Raw genomic sequence first — 27802 nt, forward strand, 5'->3', positions numbered from 1 at the left:
AAAAATTTTCAGACTCTGAAAGCAACCCAAAAAAGACTTCGAAAATAAACTGAGAAAGTACTTGTTATAGCAATCAAATGGCATCTTTCGACCCCAAAGTGACGAGCCCGTATGCTGACTCAGCTAGTTATCGCGATAATCAGCGATAACCTTTCTTCCGCCAAGACTCTCACCTCGGAACTTTCACAAGACACACAGGTTCTGACAGATTTAGCAACTGCTAGACGGTGGAATCGTATCGTCGCAATGAAGAGTTTAAGGAGAGACTTGTCTGCTAACCCGCAGGCCGCAAATGTTACTAGCAAGGTCTTCGTTAGGTCCACAAAAAGTGGAAAGGTGCAAAAGATTGTCCGTGAGCTCTATTTGAGAGAAGATATTCCTTGCTCTTCTAAGCTCTGCTCACAATGCCCGACGATTGCGCCAGCCGACGCCAATGGAAACAGTAAGGAACTTATCACGGTGATGGTCAAGCGAGTTGCTAATGCGAAACAGTTGCGCCGTTCATCCTATCCGATCGCCCCGCCGGCACAACAGCATTCCCGCGAGGCCACTACCTTGTTCCAGATACAAATGCGCTGCTTAATGGAATGGATCTTTTCGAGCACACCGGGGCCTTTTACGATGTGATTGTCCTCCAAACCGTCCTCGAGGAATTGAGAAACCGATCACTGCCACTTTACAACCGTCTTCTGGCCCTCGTCAAGTCAGACGAAAAGCGCTTCTACCTATTTTTCAATGAGTTCCGCCGAGAAACTCATGTTCGGAGAGGTCCGGAGGAAACAATCAACGACAGGAACGATCGCGCTGTGCGCATGGTGGCAAGCTGGTACGGTTCCCACCTGCAACAATCAGCGAAGAAGGGAAAGAAAGAGAAGGTGATTCCAGCAATTGTGGTCGTAACTGATGACAAGGAGAACCTCCGGAAATGTAAGGAAGAAAATGTGACGGCCTTGTCGCTATCCGACTATGTCTCCGGTTTGGAGGGGTCCGAAATGTTGCTGGATATGATCAGCGAGTCAAAGGATGCGCGAGATGCCAAAGAAACAGCTCGCGGGGAACTATTCTACCCAGAATACTTCTCAATGTCAAAACTCACGACTGGCCTGCGAGCCGGAACATTACACCAAGGAGTGTTCAATGTTTCTCCTTACAACTACCTGGAAGCCTCCGTCAAGACCGCAGCTTTCGATAAGCCTCTTCTCATTTTGGGCCGTGATAACAGTAACCGCGCTATTGCAGGCGATTCTGTCGTGGTCGAAGTACTACCAAAGGACCAGTGGAAGAGCCCTTCGACTAAGATTGTGGATGAGGAGGCCGTGACCCGTAATGATAACCCTGATACTGAGGAGACCGAGGCTGTGGTGACGGATAGAGAACGCAAAGCTCTCCAGGAAGAAGTCAAAAAGGCCCATGGCAAAAACTCGGATGGCAAGCCACAACCTACTGCCAAGGTTGTTGGTGTGATCAAGCGCAGCTGGCGTCAATATGTTGGTCATGTTGACTCGAATTCTACCGGCTCACAGGCCTCTGGCAGACGGCAACAAAACGTTTTCTTACTGCCTATGGATAAGCGTATCCCGAAGATCAGAGTACGCACAAGACAGGCTAGCGAGATTCTCGGTCAGCGTATTCTTGTCACCATTGATTCTTGGGACCGCGATTCGAGATACCCTACTGGTCACTTCATTCGGTCTCTGGGAGAGCTCGAAACCAAGGGCGCCGAAACCGAGGCTCTCTTGCTTGAATACGACGTGCAGTACAAGCCGTTCCCGAAGTCTGTACTGGACTGCCTTCCATCTGAAGGACATGATTGGAAGGTCCCTGTCTCGAAGGAAGACAAGGGCTGGAACGGCCGGAAAGATCTTCGAGACTTGCTTATTTGCAGTATCGATCCACCTGGCTGTCAGGATATTGACGACGCACTTCACGCGCGTCTCCTGCCAAATGGAAACTTTGAGGTTGGTGTCCACATTGCGGATGTGTCGCATTTCGTCAAGCCCAACAACCCAATGGACCTCGAGGCCAGTGTTCGCGGAACCACTGTTTACCTAGTCGATAAGCGTATCGACATGCTCCCGCATCTTCTTGGCACAGACCTGTGCTCTCTCAAGCCCTATGTTGAACGATATGCCTTCTCGGTTCTGTGGGAGATTACACCTGATGCCGAGATAGTGTCTTCGAATTTCACCAAGTCGGTCATTCGCTCCCGGGAAGCATTCAGTTACGAACAAGCTCAATTACGCATTGACGACAAATCACAGCAGGATGAGCTGACCGAAAGCATGCGCACCCTCTTGAAATTCTCCAAGGTTCTCCGTCAGAAGCGTATGGACGCTGGTGCCTTGAACCTTGCCTCCCCGGAAGTCCGCATTGAGTCTGAGGGTGACGAAGTGGGCGATCCTTTGACGGACGTCAAGACTAAGGCTATGCTTGACACTAATAGCTTGGTCGAGGAGTTCATGCTTCTCGCCAACATCACTGTTGGCTCAAAGGTCTACGAGTCCTTTTCTCAGACTGCCTTGCTGCGTCGACACGCCACTCCCCCGCCTCAGAATTTCGAGGACCTCCAAAACCAACTCTCTAAGAAGCGGAACATGGAACTTGATGTTTCCAGCTCGCGAGCTCTGGCTGATTCCTTGGACCGCTGCGTCGATCCCAAGAACCCATTCTTCAACACCCTGGTCCGTATCTTGGCGACCCGTTGCATGACCTCTGCCGAATACTTCTGCGCGGGCGCCTTTACCGAATCTGAATTCCGTCACTACGGTCTCGCCTCACCCATCTACACCCACTTCACTTCGCCCATTCGACGATATGCCGATCTGATGGTTCACCGCCAATTGGCTTCTGCCATTGGGTATGAAGGCGAGGATGGACACGCAGTCATCGAGGGTGTCAGCACCCGCAACAAGCTTGAAGACATCTGCCGCAACATCAACGTCCGTCACCGCAACGCACAACATGCCGGCCGCGCTAGTATTGAATACTACGTCGGTCAAGCTCTCAAGGCTCGTGGGGAGAAGATGGCCGCCGATGGTGTTGATGCGGGTATTGAAGAAGAAGGATACGTAATGCGCGTGTTCGAGAACGGTGTTGTCATTTTCGTTCCCCGCTTCGGCATTGAAGGTGTCGTTCGTCTGGAGGACTTCGTCCTGCCCGGTGAATCTGGAGCTCGTTCTGTCGCCGAGAGACGGGAGCTAGCTCCTCACCGGACCACGGAGTTTGATAGCGAGGAATACACCCTTCGCGTGGAAGAGAAGGGTCACCCGGAGAAGGAACGCAGTGTGACTGTTGAACTCTTCCAAAAGGTCCGTGTCAATGTCAGCTCCGTCAAGGAAGAGGGTCGTGGTGCTGGCAAGAGAAGGGTCCGAATTCTGGTTACGGAGGCATGAGGCAAAAACTACATCCATGTAGATTAGATCTAGTATTAAAACGGCGTTCAAATCAAATGAATGACAGACGATTGTCTATTTTTGTATGTTCATTTTGTCTGCCATATCTGTACTCTGCTCTATGCAATTATATTTAAACCTTTTTCAAAGTGATCATTCTGCGAACCAAGCTGACTGGGGCCCATAACGGAGCATCCGTTCCAGTGGCCTGCAAGGCCGGTGAAATAGTCGTAGGTTGGTCTTGCTTCTCGTTTCCATCATGAGTTCCAGTCAACGGGCTTGGCTGGGCAGAATCACGGCGTCCCTTAGCACGCTCCAACTCGCCAACTTTCCAACCACGGACGACCCACAAACATAAAGAAGCACCAAAATACATGAATCCAGTAAATAACTGAACGCGGAGATATGAAGTCTCGCCACCAATATCATGGCTGCGGAGCTGAAGGGCGATAGCCTCTGAGACAGTGCAAGGCGCAACAAGCGTGAGCCAGGTGATGCTTAAGCCGGAAGGGAGGTCTCGGATACCAATAATCTCCGCCAGAACGGGGGAAACAGTAGCCCAATATGTGCCTGCGACAGTGCCAACCAAAACAGCGAAGAAGCATACCACACCCATACTATCAGCGGAAGTCCAGATGGCGAGACAGAATAAACCGCAGAGGAAAGTGAGGAGAGTGGCGATATTAATGCGGCCAAGCCGGTCACTGAACATGCCAACAAACGGACGGCCGAGACCTTGACCGAGGTTGAGCAGCGCTGAGACAATACTCCCCTGGTGCGACGAGAGACCAACGGAGAGGGCGAAGTTAGCAACGCTGAACAACAGCGCCACATAGCCGAGCATACTGAACACACCCCATCCGAGGAAAAGCAGAAACTCCGGGCGACGTAGGAGGGGTAGATGGAAAGCCGTGAATCTACTGCCGACGGCCTTATTGCGATCCCGGAGCAAGTTACAGCAGACCAGGTTCACGACGCAGGAAATGATACCCAAAATGCGGAACGCCCAGCCCAACCCGTAGCGCGGGATAATAGCGCCCACTGCGAGGGAATAGATCAGGCCGCCGAGACCAGATCCGGCGGCATTAATGCCCATCGCTACTCCGCGGTGCTTGTCAAACCATTGCGGGGTGATGCCGACGCTACCCACGAAGAGGAAGCCCATGCCCCAGCCGAAACAGACACCTTGGCTAAGGAAGATGTGCCATTTCTGCGTTGCGAATGAGGACCCTATTAAAGAGAGGGTTTCGAAGAAGACGCCCAGGTTGAGTACAAGTCGTACACCCCATTTGTGGATCATGTGGGTGGCTAATGGGGCCACTAGAAGGGCACAAGAGATACTCAAGCCGCCTGTGAAGGCGTACGATAGAGCAGATGTGTTGGGGAATACGTCGTTTGAGAGGTAATAGCTCAGAAAGACTCCATAGCTCTAGATATTAGGCCTGTTAGTAAAATAGCAGTGAAAAGGCGAAGATATGTGACTCACGCTATTGATACCCCAGGTATGCGCATTTATCCAGAAAACACAGGCGACACAGACCCAGCCATAGCCACCATCCGGGGCGATATCGCGCTTATATTTTTCATCTTCATCGACGTCAAGTGGTGCCGACTTTGGATGCAACTTCTGTTCCTGTTTTGCGCTCTCTCGGTCTACATCGTCTTGGTGGGAACGAATGATATCAATTGGCACATTATCTGCCATGATAGCTCAGATACAAGCCCAGCTTGTTCTTTTGATTTTCTTTTAATGAAACCGAAACCGGTTGCCGTTTTCGTCACGTCATGGAATGTACCTTGTAGTGAAAAGAAGCAAGAGACTTAAGTTCTCACGCTAACAAAAAAAAAAAGGACTAGATTTCGATCAGATTATCAATTGGTCATAATTGGAGTCCTCGGACTATTCGGATTATCGGATTATCGGACTGAATGCCGAATCCAACCATGGGAGGAATATTGTTCGTATAGAGGAAGGATGGCCAGCCTCGTGGTTTATCATTTCCACTCGGCGATATTTGACCAATGAAAGACACTGACATCCAGCTATCTGTGTAGCTGTGCAGTTCTCAGTCGAGGTGCTAGCGTTACTTGGCTGTGGGGAATCTTGTGCCGAGAAGCCGATGCGGAGAGAATCCAGTCGCATCTCAGTTGGGCAGATGTGGGGGATTTTGAGTCATTCCAAGGTTTGAGGAATGGATGTCTTAGCTTAAATAGAGACATGTCTCCATAGGGCGGATTCTCTGTCAAGTATTGACTATCCGATATATATTTGAATATGCACCTATCTTGTCCAATATAGGGCTTGATAGGGTTAATTATAATCAAACCCTTATCGACAGATAGGAGTATATATGCTGAGTCATCCGTTGCCTCGCGACGGGCCCTAGGGGTTTGTTTGGGAGGGGACCAGCCCAATGACGCTAGCCAGCTCAGACCGTCAAGTGTAGATCGCAACTAGACTCTTCTCATCTTAGTTCATGGTCCCTCTTTCCTGTACTTATCCGTATATCTCCTCACATCCTTGATCCTTGCAACTCCATGATGCATAAACATACCACTGGCCAGAGGAAGGTTTCACCTCCTGGTCCATCCTTCATGTCCAATGATCAAGTTTGTAAGTGATTCTTTGATGTTGGGTGACTCGGAGCTGATATGAGTCAACAGCAACGTACTTGAAGGACTTGCGGGCAAATCGTCCTGCCCGCCCGACAGGATCTCGCCCATACCCAGGTAGGGCAGCCACATCAACAAGCGATCTGCCTGATAGCCTTCCGCCAAGGGCATCCTCGGCGTTCTCCATGCATGCCCCAGCCGAAGATGAAATTATAGATCACCGACGATCAGGCAGTGCAATGTCCCATCGTCGGGCGAATTCCCATGTGCCTGGCGGCAGCGCAATGGGTCGTCCTTTAGCTCAAGAGCCACGCACGCACTCAATCCGAAAGAACGTGTTTCCAGCACAAATCCATGCACGGACCATTCCTATCCCGGCATCTCCAGCTCTGTCCTATCGTGAAAATGGTCAACGACGACACGAAAAGGAAGAGGCACGGTCACTACGAGATGCCTTGCAGAAAATGGATGTCCAGGACGATGTCGGTCTTCACCAAGCAGCCCAGGATGAGGCCACAGAATTAGTTTGGATGCACCAGAACCCTGGTCAAGCTTTCAAAAACCCTTATGCGCCATACCAAAACCCCGATGCCAAGAGGGGCAACCAGAGCCCTGCCCGAAATGATTCGCGAGGATCTAATCCCTCAACCAATAGATTCAGCCAGTCAACAGGCTCAGGTGTCTCCTCTGATGGTAACTCAAGCCCGGAGTCGATTCGGAAACGATCATCTCTGGCTGGACCATCGAAGAAGAATCTCAAAGTCAACTTTAAACTACCTGACGAGGAAGCCGAGCCGCCTATTGCCCTGAAACCACGGACCGTCAGCAGTGATTCATCTAAAGGGATTTTCAGAAACCCTAACGACCAAATTTACGAAGAGCCCGTTGATACTCAAAAGGAACCCGAAGCAAAGCCAGACTTCTCCAAGTCTGACTCGTCAGCCTTGAAGAACAAACCGCGTAACGCTCTGGGGCGTGTTCCTAGGCCGTTACCTTGGCTGCAGAATAGAGCCCACAGCAGCCCTATCATGGATAAAATCTCCCGGTTTGAAATTCACAAGAACCCTCCCACTCAGTCGCGTAACGCCGGCTACACTCGAAATGACAGCACTACTCCTCCGACTCAGTCGAACAACGCGGGTTACACTAGAAACGAGCGTGCTACTCCGACTCCTCCCTCTAAAGAAAAGAATGAACCTGTCGCCACCCAGGATGTAAGGGAGAGACGTAGTGACGATATCCGTGCAGCTACCAGCAAAAGACGAGGAGATCGCAGCGAAAAGCTACCAATGCCTTCAGCGGTCAGCGATCGAGTTGGACGCCCAATCGTGAGCTTTGACCAAACATGGAAACCAGCTGATCAGCCGAAGCCTGATCGCCCAACCCTACCCGTGATTGAAGTGGCAGCACCTACTATTGAAGTCTCAGCTCCGACAATCGAAGTCTCCGAGCCACCTCCTATCCCCGTGATCAATGTCCCGGACATCAAAGTACCCACTATCTCCGAGATAGAGGCTCCTTCCAAGCAACCGACCAGACCGGAGCCCCAGCCGACGAGAAGCAGCCCAACTAAACAGGCCTTCCCAAAACAGCAGGGATCTGGTTCGCAGAGCCGTTGGTACTCGCCCTATACACGATCTGGTGTTCCAACTGCAAGCTGTGAGCTATGTACGCTTTCCATTTCCGGAAAAATTGTGACGGCTGGCGGATGTCGATTCCACCCCGAGTGCTTTACCTGTTTTCACTGCCACACAGCTCTCGAATGCGTGGCTTTCTACCAAGAACCGGAGTCCAGCAGAGATGAGAGACTAGCAACAACTGAGGCTCATGATCAAGAGGCCCGTGTGCCACGGTTCTACTGCCACCTGGATTTCCATGAGATGTTCAGCCCCCGTTGCAAGAGCTGCAAGACCCCTATCGAAGGAGAGGTGGTCGTGGCATGTGGTGCCGAATGGCATGTCGGCCACTTCTTCTGCGCAGAGTGCGGTGATGTAAGCGTGAATTTCCTTTCTGATACTTCCACACGCAAGACAACTGACAATTTCTCTTCATATAGCCCTTCGATTCCCAAACTCCCTTTGTCGAGAAAGACGGCTTCGCATGGTGTCTCCACTGCCACTCGCGCCGTACCGCACCACGGTGCCTGGGCTGCAAGCAGCATGTCATGGACGAGGTTGTCATCAGCGCAATTGGCGGCCAGTGGCACGAGCGCTGCTTCAATTGTCATGAGTGTGGCGATGGTTTTGGTCCGGAGGGCCGGTTCTTCGTCCGTGAAGGCGAGCCCAAGCGAACAGCTAAGGGCCGTATCATCGGCGGTCCGGTCCAATTGGCTATCTGTGAGAGATGTGAAGGTATCCGTCTTAAAGCGCCTGGAATGTGCTAGACTTCTGCACCATCTACTTGAGGGGTTACGACCACAATTTTTTTTTAACGAGATTACTGCTTTTATGATAGATTCACGCATGATGTCGGTGTTTGATTGTTGCATCAGTTGATTCTTGATTTGTCTGCATGTGTCCCACAACCATTTTCTTGGGGTTCATTTCGGGAGTTTGTTCCTTTTTGTGTTGTTTTTTTTTTTTATGTTGTGTATTTTGTTAGCCAGCGAAGATTGTTAGCGATAAGCATGATATTGGCAATGCATTTAGAATGGGAGGGGGAAAAAACGCCTCAAAACACCTCTCTTTTATCGTATCATTTAGATGAATCATCCCAACAACTTCCCGAGGTCCCATATTCACCTCTCTAATTAGATATCTAATCCCCCCTCTTTTCAAGCAGGCCACTCAGGATCAGCCTTGCGCCTGAAAACAGCGACATACTTGTTTCCCTTATTTCTCGTAACTTTCTTCGACTCCTCCGTCTCAAACTTCATAACCCGCACACAAGGATCAAGAGCAAGCTCTTCCTCGGAAACCCGCTCAAACAGATCCTTACTGCTCGCAGCAGGAGCAGGCCCACCCTCCGGCTGCTCGCCATGCAGGAAATGCCGCAGGACCCAGTGGTGATACTCCTCGACATCGGTAATGGTATACAGCAAACCGCCGGGCCGCAGGACAAATGCATACTCAGAGTTCAGAGACTCGGAGATAATACGGGCCTTGTGCTTACGAGCCTTGAAATGCGGGTCCGGGAAGCAAATGAAGATCTTGGAGAGTTGGTGGTGGCCAAAGAAGTTGGGGAGGAACTTCATTGTGTTGCTGCGGATTGCGGTGATGTTTTCGAAGTTTCCTGGGAAGAGTTTCTCCGTGCCGATTTCGTCGTCGTTGGCTGGGGCTGGGGCCGGGGTTGATTCAGTGTTTTCGGGTTGCGTCGAGACATCTTGGGGTTCGGTTGATGATGGGTTCGCGGCTTTGTTCTTGAGACATTGTTGTTGGCTGCGCAGGGCGTGGATGCGAGAGCTGAGGTATTCCAGCACTGAGATTCGGATTTCCATGCCTGTGATTTTGTTGTTGGTTTTTTTGGTGCTCAATTCGGATGGGTGCAGATATGTATGGGATTGAATATCGCTGCGCTGTACTTACCGACCATCAGAGTATCTGGCAACAATGGCGCCAGGCCAACCATCAGTCCGCCGAATCCACATCCGATATCCACGACTTCGACCTCCTTGGTCAACTTGCGCCCTCCGCTGAGGTTCGTTTTGCTTGTATCGGGATCCACGAATGCAGGGTAATGAGATGACCAGTCCATATGCGCGGGGCTGATAGGGCTATTAGAGTATTAGTTAGCTATATGTTCGCGATCGGATGCGTAGGAATTGTCGCCAGTGAAGCTCGAGAACCCCATGGATATTCCCATAAAGAATAGTTTGACGTGGAATAGGCAAAAGAGGAGGATACGTACTACTCTAGCCGGTGATCAGAGAAGGGATTCGCATGCGCGCGCTGGCGGAAGAATTTCTTCTGCGGCATCTTGATGGCGGAGCCATCGGTGGATTCCTGCTGGGCCTGTACTTTGCGACGGTATTCTTCACGCTTGACGCGCTTTGCAGGTGGGTTTTGGGTGGCCATTATGAAGAGCAACCTGGGGGAGGGGGAAGTCGAGAAATCGAAAAGACCGAAGTCGAAATTGAGAAAATCCCGGCCCCACCTTTTACTCCACATGGAATCTCTCGACTTTCTTGTCTTTTCTCGACAGTCTACTTTTGTGTGTTTTCTTATATCATTGGAGCTATTTGCTATTAGATCTTTCCTCTTCACTCTTTAACCCCCTCCAATATGACGACAACAACACCCCCCTTCCCCTTCCCACCAACCTACAACTTCCCCCCTTCTTCACCCCGCAACCAAACACAACCACCCGCCAGTCGCAGCTCGAGAAGTGGTCTTCTCTAATCCAGTCCTGGTGCCGGCACCACCGCCAATACCGTCTCTCCCTAATAGAAGCCGTTGAAACCCCGCTCTTCCACAACACAGCCCTGCGCAAGCGCCTCGATCTGCGCGACGCCCGCGAGGTCGTCGACTGGATGACTAAGAGCGAAGAGGAGGGCGGCGGTGGGCGGCGAGCGGAGTGGATCTCTGATGCTGGCGGTGCGTCGTCTTCAGTGACCTTGGTAAACGGTGCTGGGCAGGGGCCGAAGACTGTTGCGTGGATTTGGTGGAGAAGGCCTGAGGAGTGGGCGGATGTGTTAGTTGAGTGGGTTGATAGCACTGGGCAGAGGGGATCGGTTCTGACGGTCTATGAGCTGATCCATGGGGAGGAGGCTATGTCGCAAGGTGAGATTCTGCCTTTGGTTTTCAGTGATAGTGCCTACAGTTTATACTGATCCCCGTCTACAGAGTTCTATGGCATGGATGCTGATGTCATGCTGCGCTCGCTGAATGTCTTGGTTAAGAGAGGCAGGGCGCAGATTTTTGGTGGTGAGGGCCAGGAGGGTGTTAAATTCTTTTGAAGAGCTCAAGAGGAAATGCTGGGATTTCTCTATGTGATAAATCGTGGCTATTCGTAACAAAAACAAAGCGCTACTCATGTGCAGGTTAAAAGACATGTTAAATCACGTCGCCGATACTCTAAACTTATACACAGATTTCATGTTCTTGGGCTGGAAGCTCACAGTGGATGAGGGGTGTGGACTCAATACCTTGGTATCAGTCTACTGGTCTGCGTTCTCGATCATCTCCTCGGTCAGCTCGTATTCGTCGGGGGCACGTGTCTCTTGCGACATGGCCATGTCCAGAAGCCAGTCAACTCGGACAATCCGTGGAGTTTTCTTGATATCGAGCGCCACTTGGCGGAATCGAGGCCAGACTCGACCGTGATTAGCTCCGGCGCTGCTGAGAAGAAAGACATCCTTGCTGGCAGGGTTGTCGTCTTCCCCTTCGCTTTCCTCGTCGCTCTCCTCACGCCGAGAATGGTTCGCTATGGCTAGACGCCCACGGAAAAGCATGCACTCTCCTCCGTTTGTTTCAACGATAGATTTGAATGCATCAAATCCACCTCGAATGTCCTCGACGCAATAGATGCGATAGCCTTGCAGCATTTTATTCTTGTTCTTCTTTGCGTTTGTTGTGACAGAAGAGAGGTCGAAATTGTACTTCTTCTCGGCTTCTTTATCCTCCAGAGGGAAATCGGAGGGGTCAAGCAATTCCTCCTTCGTTAGGCAGCTGGTGATGAAGTCTGTGCTCACGATCATCGGCGCATATGCGAGTGCATTGACAAATTTAGTGGTTCGCAAGATCGAGGGTGCAGCCAAGTGAGTGCATCGTCGGGCATCTTGGACCACCATAATACCGAGATCTCGAAGGCCGCGCTGTGAAAATGTTAGTACATAGATCTTGAGTTAATCATGTTTATAACTGCAGTAGCCAAACAAACCTTATCTGCATCCTCTTTCTTCTCGTTGCCCTTTCCTACCCATCTCTGATAGCCAGTAATCAAAAGGTGCATAGCAATTGGTGGCCGAGATTTTTTCAGTCGTTTAGTCTCCACTGCTTGCTCGCCATCGCTCTCGTCCTCAGCTTCAAGCGAGGCACGCTTCTTGTTCTCCTGAACCCGACCCTCGTCTGACTTGCGCCTACCGCCGTAGATAACGCCGCCCACACGTTTCCTTTCCTTTTCGTATAAGGCAAGATCCGGGGCATACTCATGGAGTCGGGCAGTTGCCGCCTCTTTTGACTTGCGGCTACTAGTCGACGACGGAGTCTCATTTTCTTTGCCCTCGGACATGATTCGAGTTCGTGCGGGTGTTTGGATGGGTCGGCGTGACTTGCCATTGCCCTGCGGAGTACCGGGCGAAGTCTCCGGGGCATCCTCGTCAATCTTCCGTTTCTTCTCGGCGGGAGGCTGCACTGAAACCATATTTTGGTTCTTGCTCTTCATTGCGCGCCGTGGGCTATGAGCAACAGTCTCCCCAGACGAGAAAAAGACCTGTTCTAAAACATTGCGGTCGAGCTGGGTCTGGCCTGCGACTTCTCCGAGATTAGTTCGCAGAGGGAAGTGGCTGTAGCGCTGGTTTGAGGCCGGCTGTAGCTTCCATTTTGCATAACTGTCCTCCAGCCACAGGTGGTTGACAACTTCAAGGCCCCATTCCTTCGCTGCATTGCATTTCTCACTTGTTCCATGGGCCGTAATCAGATGAGTATTTTCTTGCTTTAAGGTTTTAGTACATTCTGCACCTGCTGCTGCGATCAAGTTCTCCAAATAGATTCTTGCTTCGCCAACATAATTGGACAAACTGATCTTCAGGCCGTCAAACCCGGGGATACCAGTGCGAGAAATCGGGTAGTGCAGTAGTCGTCTAAGGGGTGAAGTATATGTGTTGAATGTCATGAGGCGGTAGAGCCATGCGAGGTTTCCAACGTCTATGTTCAGTCGCGATGCCGTGCGATACGCAAATCCTTCTCGGTAACGACAAATTAACATATCTGCTCCATCAATATTTGATGTCATTGTGGCGCCGCCTTGTTCCAGGACAGTTTTGATTGATTCCTGCAAATGCGAGCCGATTCCAAGATCCGGAGATAGCATAATAGACTTCCCTTCGAAGACATTCCGTTGGCCTGATTCATCTGCCAAACTGGATGGCTCGGGTAGCTTAGACGGGTCTATTGTCGACGCACCGACCAAATCCTTATTCTCTTGCCATCGGATTGGAGTATCAGAACCCACGCGTAAGATCTCTGGGTCTGGAAGTGTATATGGACGTTCATCAATTCGTCGACCAAGTTTAAGGCAGTCGTCAAACCTGTTCTCAGTCAGCGAGGGTCTCTAACTATTGTGCCATGAAACTCACCAGTGCGGCAGTACAATCTTCACGTTCAATTTCTTCGCCTGGACAATGCGCGCCTTGTCGGAATCGGCCGTGAGGTCCACCAAGTGTGTAACCATCTGAGAAACTCTTGGGGCGTACAATCCACCTTTCGCAACCACACCACCTATGATTGCATCCTTATCCCCTTCGGGGATATCGCCGCAGGTAACCACCACATCGTTCATGAACAGACGCGGGTCTGGGCTGTATTGGCGGGGGTTTGCCAATTTTCGCTTCGTCAATGAGTTATTCACCCATTGTGGCTTGACCACAGGGATCAGCGCATCGCAGGTAGTATCGTAGGCTTCAAAGTCAATTGTGGTAGAAATCAAATGGCTGAACTTGGCCACATCGGGGACCTCGGCACCAGGTTCGACGATCAGAGGCTCGCCGCCATTTTGCTCGAGGAGAGTTGCCAGCTAGGCAATTTTATTTTGTCAGTCTAGTCCAAGCTGTACTAATGGCGGGAAAACACTTACCTGCTCTGCGGAGTCACTCGAGAGATCCTTGGAGCATACAATACAGAGGCAACACTGCTCGAAGAGCTTGGACTCTCCGTTTCCAGTTGCCATGGCCAAAATTGTGGATAAATTATGCGATTGAAGACTGGGGCGTTGATTGGAATATCTCTAAGAGAGTCACATCCAAGTGTAGAATCAAAATGAGGCAATCGGGGACGCGCCCACGCGTGTCAGGAACGCCGGGTCACGTGCACAACAGCGCGTGGAGATTGGAATTCTGATAGATCTAGTTTGATCTATCTGATTTGGAGACTCAGGTTTGGTCTTTTTTTTTACAAGTTATGATACATGTAGTATTATCAAAGAAACTAATTTCGCTCTAATATTGGCTCTGAATTGTAGTCAAATTCGGTATGGGTATACTTATATCTGCCAGATAGCGATTTCAGTCGCAGCTTTTGATCTGATAGTCATTTAAAGCTCTGGCTGATGATAACTCTCTTCATATCGAATAGAAAATTAGAAAATTTAAAAAAACTGGTCTCCGTATACAAATGTCTTCGGAAGTTTCGTTTGTACATAATAGGCGGTGTAATTCTGCCGCAAAGTGAGGTTATATTGAACTGAACGCATAGTCCTTCGGGGCATATGGTCAAATGAAAATATACAGAGAAGATTAGCATGGCCCCTGCACTAAGGATGACACGCTCAATCAAAGAGAAGCTACCTAATTTTTTTTCTTTACGCGACCTCAATTAAGGTAGATATGTTGAAAGCGGGTCGGAGTCGAATAACGAGTGATGAGATCAAAAGTCAGGCGTTCATACCAGCGTGATAAAGCAGGCAAGAATGTGCTTTTCCGATCATAATATGTGATCCTGACTAGGTATGATTATAATTACATTTCATAATGCTAGTATTGATGAACGATTGCCAATAAAATTGAATTCGATTTATGCTCTCAATCAGACAGACCAGAGGCGTCTCAGACACATTTCAACTAACTCGCTCAGAAATTGCTTGCCACGGCGATCAACCAGGTTTGAAACACCCATAGTCTGATTGGTTACAATCTTCCTTCCTTATCCATACTCAATCCATTTCTTCGGGCATAGGGCCATATACCGCGTCTAACTCGCTTAACGGTAGATACAGCCCAGTAAATATATCAGTGATAGCGTCAAATGGCCACTCCGCTAGGTTCTCGGGCTTAGAGTCAACTTCGGACGCAGACTTGGACACAATCAGGTACAGATCCAGATCCAGATGTAAAATCAGGGCTGAAATCGGTATCACTGTCAGATAAAGGTTCGGTTTGGGTAGATTGTCCGTATCTAGAGCAGTTTCCGGAGTCGTCGCCACGGGTTAGTGACGGCGCAGTCAAGGACATTAGTTGATCAGGAGGAAGATAGATTCCGAGCTTAATATTGTTAACATACTTTCTCTTGGATTCTTAGAAGCATACCTACGTCTCTGGATTCAAGCCACTCTCGATGTCTGGGTTGGTGAAATTGGGTTCCATACTCTGCAGCAAACTGAGCATCGGTGCGCCTGGTAGAACGTGTCACCAGTATATGCATAATTCACCGCCCCACCCAATTTCCTCCAACACATCACAATAGAAGCCGAGGAGAGAGGTGGAAACGTTCTGCGGGCCAGGTTCGTTAAGATAAAGGGCATCACGCCAGCCTCCCATCAACGCCCAGCGTTTCATCGCGTTATCTCCAGCAATCTTTTCCTGGACGGCCAAGGATATATACTATCAGTATAAACTCGGAATTGACAGAGTTCAAAACAACTGAATATGTATGTGTGTACGCACCGGCACCAGCATGGAAGGAAAGAATATGGGTGGTGAGACGGCTTTTGCGAGGGAAACCGATCCCGCACATTTGACCGGTATGAACCGAGATATCACAACTATTTTGATTAGCCTAGGTTTGATAGAACATTGAGGAACTCATATGATACACCAAGGTGATATGACCATTCAGGGTGACCACGGGTGCTTGTGGCCTACGACTGGCAAGAGCAAGCCCCTGTTCACGCCTCGACACGCGTCCACGTCGGCTCATTTTTAATTTCCAATAAGGGTTATTATCTGGAATAGGTCCTATGAAGATTTAATATGTTGCTATTGCCAGAACAAATTACTTATATTCTGTACTCACCATGTGCATAGCCCCAGACTGGATGCGGGTTCGCAGTATTCAATACATTCGGATTGACAAAGTCGCTTTTGGATAACTGTGGTCGAGCTTTCTCCATCCTGTCCAGATGGCTGATGGATGGACGAGCTTGCAGCGAAGATGTGAAAGGAGAAAGATGTCCAGGGTGAAGTGATGGCAAGGAACGAGAAAGTATACTGGCCATCGTGGGGGGGTTTTATAGACTTCATGCATATAGCTGTGGCAAACAAGGAGTAGAGTGTCTTAAAGAGGTCTTATTCAGGCTGTTATTCGATGGGGATAAGAGTGTGGTCAATCCCTATGTTCCTACAGCACTTGCTTGCCATCACTTACCTTAAAGTACAATTTGTGTACCATGGCTTTATATGAAGCATCTCATGGCAGATGAATCTCGAATTGTAGTTATTTTTCCCTACAGACAGTCTCTGTACTGTATTCCAAGCACCATCTACTAACTCCCCCAGACGAATATCAAAGTCCATCTCCCTCCTTCTCATACTATGCAGACTCAACTTGCATATCTCGAACTTTGGTCAACGCTTTGTGAAAATATAATTGGGAGTTTCCAGCTACGTCGACTTTGCTTTTAGCCTGAAGCATTTGCGAGTTATGCTTTACAAAAACCGTCTACTATAATTTGAATTACTTGTCCTTCACATGTGACATTGATAATTCGGAATTGGCTCGCGATGCCATTGCTTCCGAAGCTAAATACACCTTTCCCGTTGTAGTCGGATACGCGGCCAAATCGGGAAGGATTCACAATCTTCAATGTCTATAATTGCACATTTCGATCTCGGCCCCGGCACTCTGATAGGCAATGAAAAGTATGCTTCTTAGCATTGACAGGCATATAGACGTAGAGATTGAGCCGAAGATGTAAAATTATCTCGCCATCTCTCTCTCTCTTAGTTAGCTAGGCAACTTCAAGCATACAATGAGATCAGTTACGCAACAGGCTCTAAAAGCGAAATTTCGCTACCTCCAATGTTATAAAAAATATCGGTATGCATGCATGCTTCAGCTGCTATGTACTAATGAATATGTAAACCAAAAAAGTCCGGGAATATCAACATTAAAATCCGAGGCCCAACAACTCGCTCAGACAACCACCAAGCTAGATGCAAACAGTAAACAAGCCAACGAGGAAAAATAAAAATCAAGCTGCCATCGTCAAAACGTATGAGGTGATACTATCCATGCGCTCAGTCGTCAACTTCAAGCTAACAGTCAACAACTCACGAGCAATGCGCGGCTCCTTCTCCTGCAGCGTTTTCCATTGCACTCCCGTCAAACACCAGGCCACACAATCACGCTCAGCCTTGACCGTCGCCGTGCGGCGCGTATTGCTAAAGAAAGGCAATTCGCCGCACGGTCGACCAGCGACAATGAGCTCGAAGTAGCGTCCTTGCGGGAGGTCATAGCCCGCGCGTAACATGCCAGACTCGAGGAGGTAGAAGGCACGCGGGGCATCGCCTTCGTGGTACAGGACTGTGTCGGCGGGGTAGGATTCGCGGGAAAAGTACGCGCAGGCGGGGAACCAAAAGTCTTCGTTTTCGGTTGAGAGGCCTTGGAATGTTTGGAGGAGGAGGGGGAGTGGTTGGCGCATGGCGGACCAGGCGGGGGAAGCCATCATTTCTGTTTCGTGGGCTTGGATGGTTGAGGTTGCTACGCGCTGCAGGTACTGACGACGGGGGGAGCTGACGATGTTGTCGGCTAGGGTGGGGGGGTTGGGTCCGGAGGGCACGGGGACTGAGACGGGTACTTGGAGGAGCTCGGAGTTTGCGGTTGGGTCGGTGGGTGTGGCGAGTGCTTCCTGGCGGCTGTAGAAGACTTTCAGGTAGTTGTTCTCGCAGAACTCAAGAGCTGAGTTGAGGTCTTCGAAAATGGGGACGCCGGACTCTGGCTCGAAAAGTCCTACGTTTTGTAGGGACTTGCCTACATCACCTTCGACGTTCAGGCCCGAGATGGCTATCTGTACGTTGCGCTTTTGAAGAACGCGGTTGATGCGGGTGAATGCTTCTGCTGCTGAGAAGTCGAGTCCGTAGACTCGAGAAAAGTCGAGAATGACGAACCGAATGGGACGCCGGTCGAAGGCTTCCTCCTCGATCAGGCCACGCATGGTGTTCTCGACATTCACGATGGTTCCAAAAAATAGATATCCACCAAGTTTGATCATCAGGGTCTGCTGTCCGGCTTCGCGTAGGAATTGTTGCTGGATAGGAGGACGTCGGACCGTCGATCCGGAAATTTCACCCGAGAATGTTGCTCGAATGGCGGATTTGCGAGATGTTTGGACGACAAAGTTTACGCAAGCCAAAATGATTCCAACGAAGATTCCAACCACGAAGTCCCAAGCACCCATCGTAACGACGATAATGACAACAGTTAAATATTCAAGCCGGGTGAGTTTTCCCCATGTGTCCACCAATGCCTCCTGCAAAAGCTCAATGCCCAACAGGAAAATCAGGGCGCCAACAACCATGATGGGAATATAGCCGATTATGACTGGGCCAATGACCATGATACCTGCAGTAGCTGCGGCTAACATCAGACCAGCCAACCGAGATGATCCGCCACTTGCAATGAAGAGAAGACTATTGGTATAGACAAGATAGTTCTGTTTTCGTTAGCTCATTGGCCACAGCTCTATCACTGGTGGTCACATACCTGAATGCTGCCTACAAATCCTGAAAGGGCATTTGTCACGCCATGTGCCATGAGCTCTCTGTCCACATTGAGATTGTCTTCACCGGTGGAAATACCGAGAGCGGGCACGTTGATGGGTACATGAAGCACACCAAAGAAGGTCAAGGCAAACATGGCCGGGATTGTTTCACCAAAGGCAGTCCAATTGACCTCCGAGAGATCTGTAACGAATCAGCATGGCAACTCCCAAAATATCGTTGCCGAGTGACTCACCATAAAGAGAATAGAAATGATACCATGGGTTATTCGAAGACGGAGCAGCAAAAACCCATCCATTGTGGCGTAGAGCACCCATAGAGATCCTAGCACTTAAAATAACAATGTAGAACACTGCAGCGACGGCAATGAAGTATCCACCGACAAGGAAGTTTGAGCGAACAAATCGCTTAAGAACAAGAAGGCCAATTGCAAGGAACAGGGGTATCATCCAAAGAGGGAAAGTATCAAGGTGGAAAAGTTTCTGGATCGTGGGAAGGTTGTACTCAAAAGACCCGGGAAGCCGGGCTGAAACCTCTACTCCAGTTTGTAGAAGGAAGTAGCCCACACCACCGATACATCCGATGAGAATATGACGGGGAAAGAAGCCAATGAGCGATCCCAGCCCGCAGACACCCATTAAGAAGAACACCAAGCCAGTGAGAATTGAACTCACCGAGAAGGCTAGGATGGTCGTTGCAATCACTGATTTCGGGTTGTCCTTTCCAATTGAATTCATGATGGTGAAAGCCATCTGGTGAAAGAATGGTACTACTTCAATCATTTCGCTTCCTATTCCTCCTTTGAAGATCGAGCCTCCACAGGAGAATACCACTTGGGAAATAATAGTACTGACATAGAACATCGAGATACCGTCGGTTCCCAGGTGAGCAAACAGGGGTTCTCCCAGAGGGAACAAGATCATTCCATAGGATAAGGCATCAAGAATGTTGAGCAATAGTCCTAGCAATACGGCAGGAACCATACTGGCAGGGTATACCACAGCCTCTTTCCATATGGCTCGCCTATCCCATGACTTTGGGTTCGATAGGGTTCGACTATAGTAGGTGACAGAGGAAATTCCTTTCTTTATTAAGTTTGGAGACCGTTTGAAAGCCGGCCCTTGGTTCTCGGCGTCGCCTGCACTGCCATAATTTTGTGTAGATTTGGATCGGGACTTGGATAATAACGAGGTGTGCTCATTGTCTCGTTCCGGTTCGTCATAGATGGCCGACGATGGGGGGAAGGAGATATCGTCGGTCCCGGGTTGCGTGACCTGGTCCTCCTCCGTATCCGTCAATGGACGGCGAATCATCTCTGTCAAAGCCGAAGAGCCTGGAGCTGAAGCAGGGTCGACAGATGCATATCCTGGCTCCAACAACCCCTCCCCCGCGGAAGTATGAGAGTTTGTAGCTTCATTCTGGGGGTAACTTGCAGACCTCTGGCTGCCGTGGAATATATCAAGGCTGGGGGGTAAGCCGGGCCCGTCCTTCAAGAGGGATTTTTTATTCAGCGATAGGCCATAGGTAGCGAGTTCCGCGGTTTGGTCACGGAGACCGTCCGAGGCATAATGAGCTGGATCTGCGATAGGTCAAATGATCAGTAAAAAATCGTGCGATGTCTCCAACTATACAATATGCACAATGACCCACCCATATTGCTGTTGAAGGACCGGTGGTAAAATGAACGATTTGGTGTTCTCGTCGTCGATCCATTGTAACTGGATGATTCCGCTCCCATTGGGCCGGGCGGGCTGCCTAGGTTTGCATGTTCCACCAGCGATTCTGACGGGGCGTTACCATGGATGTCGCGGTCAAACATCAGATTGCGTGACAGAGCTGATGCGCGGGAGTCGCGACGGCCACGAGGTTGCAAAACCCCCATGGTTTCTCGCGCAATTGCTGTCCAACCAAGTGATGAAGTCGAAAAAGTTAGGAAATTCGGAAGATAAACGGGGCCACTAGCGCATGGGGCGGCCGTTTGGACAAACAGATGACGCAACCGAGGCGAGCATTGCACAGAAAGGGGCTCCGTGGATTATATGTATAGAAGATGGAAGTATAGTTATCAACACAAATATGAATTACCAACGGACCAGATAGAGAAAGAAACCCCCGAGGTACCGGAGTTTTTGACTAAACGGCTCTTATCTCCCTAACAGTCGAGCTAAACCACATCCGGACTGATACAGATGAAGATAGTGGGAGGTGGTCTGTGCGGGGAGACTAAGGTATTCATGTGGGTAAAACACCATCTCCCCCATGGCTTCCATCCTTGTCTCTTCAAATGCACTACTGCACCAACTATAGACTAACTCGGCTTTTGAAACTATACACGTAATTAAAATAGTATGCAGCAAGCTACATCTCCGTAGTCGGACGCAGTGCAATACACTACATGATCGGCGTTCTCGGCATTGGCGCCATGCAGTAGCCTCAAGCCTTGTTATTTGCTTGCATAAGGCCATGAGCCAATGAGCTGTATGGCTATTAGTCGATATTTCCCAAGGTTACCTAAAAGAAACCGCCTAGCTTCGGACATATTACCTCGATAGCTTAATTCTTTCTCACCTTTCCAAGGTGATTGTCTAGACTGGATCTACCTTGGTAGGCTCCACCTCGATTGGTCTTTTACCGTAGGACAATCTAGCCCTAGAGAATAAATTCGAGGGCCAAAACAAAAAGAGTCATTAAATCGGTAGTCATACAGCACCAGACTGGTGTCACACTATTACAATGCAGAAAATCGTCATATTGGCCGTTAGGTCTAGACACGCTAACGGCGGGGGTATCTCAAAGTACATGGTCCCTTCATAAAACCACCGTAGATAGCGAACGCCAATTCATGTTTCTTGTACTCATAACCAGAAGCAGCCGGGTAGTCCCAACTAGCATTCAAGTCAACCGCTCCAGGAAGCCCTGAGCAATCAGTCGTTCCACATCACCCTGACGAACATAGAGCTGACTGTTCTTAGTCAAGTTGATCACACTAAACCAGAATTAGCCACCAGGTGCCCAAACAATATCAGAAAGAAAAGGAGGGGGAAACATACCCATATTCAGTCTGAATCTCACCAGCATCCTTTAACACTCGTACATCAATAAACAAATCCTTCGGCGGCTCCAACGTCCCCGTCAAATCAATATCCGTCCACTGGCCCTTATACGCAGCGAGCATATCCCCGTACTGGCGAAAATACTCCTCCTCCTCAGGACTCAGCGAGCTATGCCCGCTAGCACCGAGAGCCGTATGCTGAGCCGCCCCACCGTCCTCGGACGGCTGCTGCTGCTCGAGGATATCCACTCCCGTCCAGCAAAGCTCCTCGAGCTTCTCTGTGCGCACGCGGTGGTATGCGAGTAGGCAGCGCTTGTTCCGGCGCATGCACAGGTGGTCGACGAGTAGGGCGCAGGCGATGGCTGGGTCGGCCGAGGGGTTGAATGCGCCCTCGAAGGGCTCTAAGAGACGGGTGACATCACGGTCGAGATCGCGGACTTCGCGGGTTACTGCGCGCACGATCTCCGTTTGGTAGGGGGGTAGATGGGCGAGGGATTGGGTGCGTTTCGCATGTTGGACCTATCGCGGGTAAGGTGTTCGTCAGCGAGTTGCTTTTTTTTCTCTTGTTTTGCTATTTGGCGATCGATGTTGGGGTTGGGATTTTCAATGCCCAAGATTAGGATAAATCTATAGCACACGTACCAATTTGTTGCCGAGTTCGCCGTACATGGTGGCCACGCGGTCGGGGTCCTGGTGAGGGACGCGACTTTGATCCATTTCGGCGAGCGCCAAGATTGGCTCTTAGTCAGGTGGAGTGATCAGCGCCAAGGTCAAGTATAAAGTCACATCTTGGGCAAAGGCTCTTTATCTCCGAAATAGATGAGAAGTACATTGGAAGCGACAGTAATACATTGGATGCTGTGTAGAAGGTTGAGATTCCACAAAAGATAGCCAAAGAGGAGGGGGAAGGCAAAGAAATCGGGAAGGAGCACAATGGCTTCAATTATAGACGAATCGGAGGAAAGTGACCAATGGGATTATTTTCTAATCCCAAAAAAAGAAGTGAGCCAACAATTGATTCTACTATCAGTACTGCATAGAAGCCCTCATTTGGTTGTATCCGGCCTGTGTGATCGGCTCATACTTTGCAGCACCTTCTCTGACACATGGAATACATTCAATCACCGAGTCAGGATCCGGTGCCATGAAATACGGAATAGAGAACCGTCTACGAGTCATACGATCAATTCCTTCGAACCTATCAGGACAAGGCGGCAAGGTGACTCGGTGGCTGGTAGACTTCACAAGATCTATACAAGTCAGCGGTTGAGGGCAGACTGGAGCATACCGAGCGACAAACCATTACTCCACCTCTGCAAAAGATCCCCCACATTCATCACAATCGCATTCTTGATAGGCGTCGCAGATACAAATGTCCCTGGTGATGAAAGATCCTCGACTTCCAACCCACCACAATCATCTTGAAACAGCAAGGTGATCGAGCTCCAGTCGGTATGTGCGGGGCATCTAGCTGCACGCTCTGTCTCAACTGCTTCTGCCGGGATAGGTGGATAGTGTAGTAGGCGCAGCTGGTTATTATGACCTGAGTGTTTCTCAAGCAGATAGTTCTTGTCTAGCTCCAAACCAACAGCAAGCGCTTGTAGGACCTCCCCTCCGACACGGAAACATTCCCAGTAGAAGCGGAGCATGAAGTCACGAAATCCGGGGAGACTGTGCTCGGGCAGCCATTGGTTAGGCTGGGTGGTATTCTCGTCGCTTCCTATGTCATAGCTTTCCTGTGGCAAGTCAATGAAGCTCAGAATTATACATAGATGAACTCGGTGCCGACTGGGATGTGTAAGGTCGTGAACAAACACAGCGGGTTCTCACTTTGATGTCTGTAACCTCTCTCAGCTGGTTGGCCCTTTCCTGGTCATTACCGGTACTCATCGCCTGTGACACCTTCTCCAGCCCGGGCCAAGAATACCCTCTGTGAACCGCCCATCCCTCTGGATGGGGTGCTTTGAGTTTCTCGTCTTGTGGCAGTTCGAAGAATAGCTTCGACCAGTTAAATGCCTCATCTAACATCGTCTCTGGCAATGAGTGGTTGACGATGTACACAAAGCCCACTGTTTTGCAGGCAGCGACAATTTCCTGCGCGATTCGCTGGTTACTGGACTCCGAGTTCCAGCCAGCAAAGTCCACGACCGGGATATTAGAGGACTTAGTGGAAGCCATGACAAGTTTCTAGTGTAGGGGTATAATGGCCAGGAAAAAGATTAAGACAAGAAAATATGATACAACACCGAAAAAGAAAAAAGGGCAGGTTTCCGGCCTAACGCCCCTCACATGTCACACACTGGGGTACCCCAATGAGAGAAACCAATATACATTTGTGAATTTCCTTTTTTGGTTAGCTTTCCTTCTCAGGTTTATCTCCCTGTTGTCACAGTGTATCGCACTTAAATCTCAAGATTGCCCTCTCTAAGCATCACCATTTCGACTCACCATGAATACCACACCGCAGCAGATCTTCAACTTCGAAGAGGCCCCATTGTCGGAAGCCAACCCCGCGCGCCTCAATGGCCCCTCAATCACGAACGCTGTGCGAGGCTACACAACTACCTGGTTGTGTATAGATAGATGTCTCGCCACAAATAAGAGAGCTAGCTATTCAATCTTTTGTTTTTGCAGATGGAGATACACAGGCTATTCGCGAGAGACGACTCCACCCGTCAGTTAATTCCTTCCTGGCTTCGATATACTCGCCTGAGCCAGGCTTGTTTTACTGGGTGAATGATATTTCAATGGAGTTGTGCGACGAAATCCTTCCAGATGAGGACAACGAACCTAGCTGACCTAGAACTAATTATTGTTATTTATGGCACAATGCCTGAGTTGCTCGCATTGTGCCGGCGTGGTCTATGACCAGCAGCTGCACCGCGCTGCTTTCCCAATGACGCTGGGTAGCGTACAGCCGATCGCCGAAGATGAGGATATGTGGTTCCCGCTACAAAGGATGCTTAGCAACTGGATCCATATGCTTCTAACCGGTAAAATCACGGCTAATTTTCCAGAGTGCAAAGTGCCCGAAGAACTGGCAAGGTTCCGATCGTAAGTCGGGCTTTTGGTCTTAGCTTCCATATCCTCCTCGTCAGGTCAATAGCACTGTGGCTGCGATATATTGCTCCTCGGCGGCTACGGAAGCTAGAATACCCTCTGGATCGGTTTTATCTATCCCTAGAGATGCGCTTTTCACATATATAGACCTTGATGCAGCGTCTACACCGGAGTGCTCTATTCGTTCGGTTTTGACCAAGTGAAGAATCTCCGTTTTAAAGCTATCGCGCCTGGTTTGGAAGTTCCGCACGACACTATGGCTTTCACGGCTCGACAGAGGTTTATAGGCTGTGGCTCGCGACCTGGAGAGACCGGCCAAGAATAGCCTGCAAATATATTTAGATGCCCAATATCAACCTTGAAGGCACCCAAGTAACAATTTAACCGCAGTATCCAGTAGTTGGGTGCCAAATTGTGTCCCACGTTTTGTTTTACGGAGTATATTTTAGTAGTTATTGAAATTGGTTTAATACATATTACCATGGCTCCCATTAATAGAATTTAATATACCCTCAGGGCTTCGGGTCGGGCTGCGGTTGCTGGGGCATCCTCGGTGGAGATTTGTGACCTGACCTAAGAACTAAGGAACTACATCATTTGTTCTGTAAACTCTGATCTTTTCTAGAATCCCTAAAATTTCCCTTCAGACTGCAAGTATCCAGGTATGTTCAAAAACTAAGTCTTCAATTATACCCCTCGCGACCGATGAAAGCTAAGCTAATTTTACTCCTTTGAGTAGTTTGTTGACACCCAAGTCCAACCCCGGATAACGCCCCCAACGACGAAACGAAGCATGAGAATAAACCACTAAACTCACCCAAATCAATCAATTCAACCGAAACCTCGAGTCCATTCCTCCAAACCGACCATTCCAACCCCGCCCCCAGACCCCGAGAATGCGGGCTTCCCGGTGGATCTGGATTGCCGCCACATTCCTCACCTCGACCGTCCACTCAACAGAGACAGCACCCTTCACCGCAGCAGAAAAGGCCACAGCCAACAAACGAGCCTTTGAAGTCCTCCGCATCCTCGGAAGAGACGACAACAATTGCCCGAGCGGCTTCAACCCCTGCACCGAACTGGGCAACTCCAACGCATGCTGTAAGCAGGGAACGAACTGCTCGCGCGACGATGCAAACAACATCGCCTGCTGTGCGAGCGGTGCAAGCTGCACTGGCAGCCTAACAGGCACAAAGACGACAGGTACAGGCACTGGGTTCATGTTCCCCAGCGGCACATCCGCAACCACCACGGAGAGCGGGGCAGCGTCTGTTACCGGGTCAACATTGGACGGCGCATACCCATTTGTCGTCGTCCCAACCACTTTCAACAATGCTGAGACTTGCTCGTCTTACTACTCCGTGTGTCAGTCGGAGTACACACAGTGCACTGGCGATCTGATGGGCCGCTACGGTGTCACTATTGGCGGCGCCGGGGGAGGCAAGACAGTTCAGGCTATCACGGCTGCATCGCAGGCGACTTCCATTTGCTCGAGTTTGAGTGCGGAGGCTTGTCATGGTATCAACTTGGCGTATTGTAGCAGCGTTGCGACACAGACTGGCAGTGCAGATGCGAATGGGAATGATGCCTCCCCTGTGCGGATGTCAAGTCTGCATGATCTGGTATTGGGAGTGGCAGTTGGGGTTGCGGGGATGTTTATATGATTTACGGCTTGGAAACGACATTTGGATGCGTTCTTTTTGTTTGTACATTCTTTTTTACCCCTGTGATTTACATCACCATGTGGTGCGAACAGAAATCCTTGGAATTTATGATATAACATCGAGTTTAGATGATAGTTCTCTCGGAATACATACTTCAAAAAAAGCTAAATCTGACCAAAGTAGATCTGGGTTATCGTCATCCATCAAGGAGCTAGTATTTATATCCGCTTTCCATTTGGACCATGTATTCCCAACAGAAAAGGAAAGCTCCAAGGCTAAATTACCATGTGTATCTGCGTCATGTATATGCCAATTATCGTCTCTGTTCACTTTATTATAACTAAAAAATAGGCCCTGTAGTTCTTCCTTGTAGTGATTCCATATCCGCTCGTTGCTCGGCATCTTCTCTCATACTACATCGCCCCGTCAATCAACGTACACATGTTTATTTTATATCTAGTCCGTATCTTTTCTACGTAAAACATCGTACTTTTCGGGCTCATGTCTTTGGGCGAGATGGTTTTTTCCTGCCCGGATGTGAGATCCTAGGTGATTAACCCGAAGGATGAGGCGAGAATATATAGTCATCTTAAACGGTTAATTAGAGCCACTAATTGTCTTCCACTTGAGACATAAGTACTTATGTGTATGCATCAAATGCCGTAAAAAAAACGTCGTTTCCCCCTCGAGCTCCATCGAATTGTTTTTGATTGAAACATGCAAGGTACTTATAAGCCCGCTCCATGCTCAGCGCATAGAAACAGTTATGATTTGATCGAGAATTAGTGAGGAACCGTCTCTTTAATATAGCCTGGCTTAGTAGCTGCACTAGAGATTGGGTAGATGAACCTTCTGCTACCCGTGGATGCGGTCTGTGGTCTGATATCCGATATGGGATCCGCCATGGCGTTCATAAAAAAGTATTCGACCATGGTTGAAAATCCGCCCCACTTTTATTTCGCGCAATCCGGGATTCGTACACCCGTCGTGGAGATCTGATATGCACGTGACTTACCCAAAGCGTAGGGCCAATTATATCTATGGACGCTGGTAAAAGGACCCACACCTGTATACCCTCAATAACGGACATGGAAAGGAGAAAAAAAAAAAAATAGATAGCTTCTCTTTGATTGAGCGTGTCATCCTTAGTGCAGGGGCCATGCTAATCTTCTCTGTATATTTTCATTTGACCATATGCCCCGAAGGGCGAAATATCTATTCGTTCAGTTCATTATAACCTCACTTTTCGGCAGAAAATGACCGCCTATTGGAGTGATAGAATCCGGAAGGAGTGTTGTTTGGATATGTGAATTTGAATGATACATACATACATTCATGTATGTGGATTGGTAAGCATTCTCTGTATGTAATGCTTCCTTTTCATGTAAAGCCAATGTTTGGTACTACATAGCTTATTTATACTTAAATTCTA

The 27802-nt window shown here is 49.3% G+C and overlaps 12 protein-coding genes across 12 annotated transcripts; 5 read left to right on the plus strand and 7 right to left on the minus strand.

Moving 5' to 3' along the window:
• Positions 1-111: 111 nt before the first annotated feature.
• N7537_007838 (exosome catalytic subunit DIS3) lies at positions 112-3392 on the plus strand (the record flags this gene model as incomplete). Its single annotated transcript, XM_056898893.1, has 2 exons — positions 112-442; positions 493-3392. 2 exons carry the CDS (start codon positions 112-114, stop codon positions 3390-3392), a joined length of 3231 nt encoding a protein of 1076 aa, XP_056750969.1.
• A 133-nt stretch (positions 3393-3525) lies between these two features.
• N7537_007839 (MCT family MFS transporter) lies at positions 3526-5097 on the minus strand (the record flags this gene model as incomplete). Its single annotated transcript, XM_056898894.1, has 2 exons — positions 3526-4821; positions 4879-5097. The coding sequence occupies 2 exons, from the start codon at positions 5095-5097 to the stop codon at positions 3526-3528; spliced, it is 1515 nt and encodes a 504-aa protein (XP_056750970.1).
• Positions 5098-5933: 836 nt separating this feature from the next.
• On the plus strand, positions 5934-8388 carry N7537_007840 (LIM domain protein; the record flags this gene model as incomplete). The annotated part of the gene is made up of 3 exons (XM_056898895.1): positions 5934-6006; positions 6057-7996; positions 8062-8388. 3 exons carry the CDS (start codon positions 5934-5936, stop codon positions 8386-8388), a joined length of 2340 nt encoding a protein of 779 aa, XP_056750971.1.
• A 390-nt stretch (positions 8389-8778) lies between these two features.
• On the minus strand, positions 8779-10018 carry trm8 (tRNA (guanine46-N7)-methyltransferase; the record flags this gene model as incomplete). The annotated part of the gene is made up of 3 exons (XM_056898896.1): positions 8779-9443; positions 9530-9717; positions 9852-10018. 3 exons carry the CDS (start codon positions 10016-10018, stop codon positions 8779-8781), a joined length of 1020 nt encoding a protein of 339 aa, XP_056750972.1.
• Positions 10019-10225: 207 nt separating this feature from the next.
• On the plus strand, positions 10226-10899 carry N7537_007842 (ESCRT-II subunit protein VPS25; the record flags this gene model as incomplete). Its single annotated transcript, XM_056898897.1, has 3 exons — positions 10226-10331; positions 10391-10723; positions 10787-10899. The coding sequence occupies 3 exons, from the start codon at positions 10226-10228 to the stop codon at positions 10897-10899; spliced, it is 552 nt and encodes a 183-aa protein (XP_056750973.1).
• Positions 10900-11100: 201 nt separating this feature from the next.
• N7537_007843 (uncharacterized protein) lies at positions 11101-13829 on the minus strand (the record flags this gene model as incomplete). The annotated part of the gene is made up of 4 exons (XM_056898898.1): positions 11101-11757; positions 11823-13191; positions 13240-13676; positions 13737-13829. 4 exons carry the CDS (start codon positions 13827-13829, stop codon positions 11101-11103), a joined length of 2556 nt encoding a protein of 851 aa, XP_056750974.1.
• A 981-nt stretch (positions 13830-14810) lies between these two features.
• On the minus strand, positions 14811-16091 carry N7537_007844 (uncharacterized protein; the record flags this gene model as incomplete). Its single annotated transcript, XM_056898899.1, is given in 6 exon segments — positions 14811-15013; positions 15184-15269; positions 15287-15477; positions 15503-15652; positions 15692-15831; positions 15890-16091. 6 exon segments carry the CDS (start codon positions 16089-16091, stop codon positions 14811-14813), a joined length of 972 nt encoding a protein of 323 aa, XP_056750975.1.
• A 975-nt stretch (positions 16092-17066) lies between these two features.
• Positions 17067-20476, minus strand: N7537_007845 (sulfate transporter family protein; the record flags this gene model as incomplete). The annotated part of the gene is made up of 4 exons (XM_056898900.1): positions 17067-18527; positions 18578-18777; positions 18830-20173; positions 20245-20476. 4 exons carry the CDS (start codon positions 20474-20476, stop codon positions 17067-17069), a joined length of 3237 nt encoding a protein of 1078 aa, XP_056750976.1.
• A 1010-nt stretch (positions 20477-21486) lies between these two features.
• Positions 21487-22363, minus strand: N7537_007846 (DNA replication protein PSF1; the record flags this gene model as incomplete). Its single annotated transcript, XM_056898901.1, has 3 exons — positions 21487-21580; positions 21645-22165; positions 22289-22363. The coding sequence occupies 3 exons, from the start codon at positions 22361-22363 to the stop codon at positions 21487-21489; spliced, it is 690 nt and encodes a 229-aa protein (XP_056750977.1).
• A 309-nt stretch (positions 22364-22672) lies between these two features.
• N7537_007847 (isopenicillin N synthase family dioxygenase) lies at positions 22673-23824 on the minus strand (the record flags this gene model as incomplete). The annotated part of the gene is made up of 3 exons (XM_056898902.1): positions 22673-22896; positions 22947-23382; positions 23477-23824. 3 exons carry the CDS (start codon positions 23822-23824, stop codon positions 22673-22675), a joined length of 1008 nt encoding a protein of 335 aa, XP_056750978.1.
• A 271-nt stretch (positions 23825-24095) lies between these two features.
• N7537_007848 (uncharacterized protein) lies at positions 24096-24704 on the plus strand (the record flags this gene model as incomplete). The annotated part of the gene is made up of 3 exons (XM_056898903.1): positions 24096-24219; positions 24281-24401; positions 24485-24704. 3 exons carry the CDS (start codon positions 24096-24098, stop codon positions 24702-24704), a joined length of 465 nt encoding a protein of 154 aa, XP_056750979.1.
• An 898-nt stretch (positions 24705-25602) lies between these two features.
• Positions 25603-26370, plus strand: N7537_007849 (uncharacterized protein; the record flags this gene model as incomplete). The annotated part of the gene is made up of 1 exon (XM_056898904.1): positions 25603-26370. The coding sequence occupies one exon, from the start codon at positions 25603-25605 to the stop codon at positions 26368-26370; it is 768 nt and encodes a 255-aa protein (XP_056750980.1).
• Positions 26371-27802: the final 1432 nt, after the last annotated feature.

Source organism: Penicillium hordei (genome assembly GCF_028827395.1).
Source record: "Penicillium hordei strain IBT 12815 chromosome Unknown utg000004l_segment0_segment0, whole genome shotgun sequence".
Classification (NCBI taxonomy): Eukaryota; Fungi; Ascomycota; class Eurotiomycetes; order Eurotiales; family Aspergillaceae; genus Penicillium; species Penicillium hordei.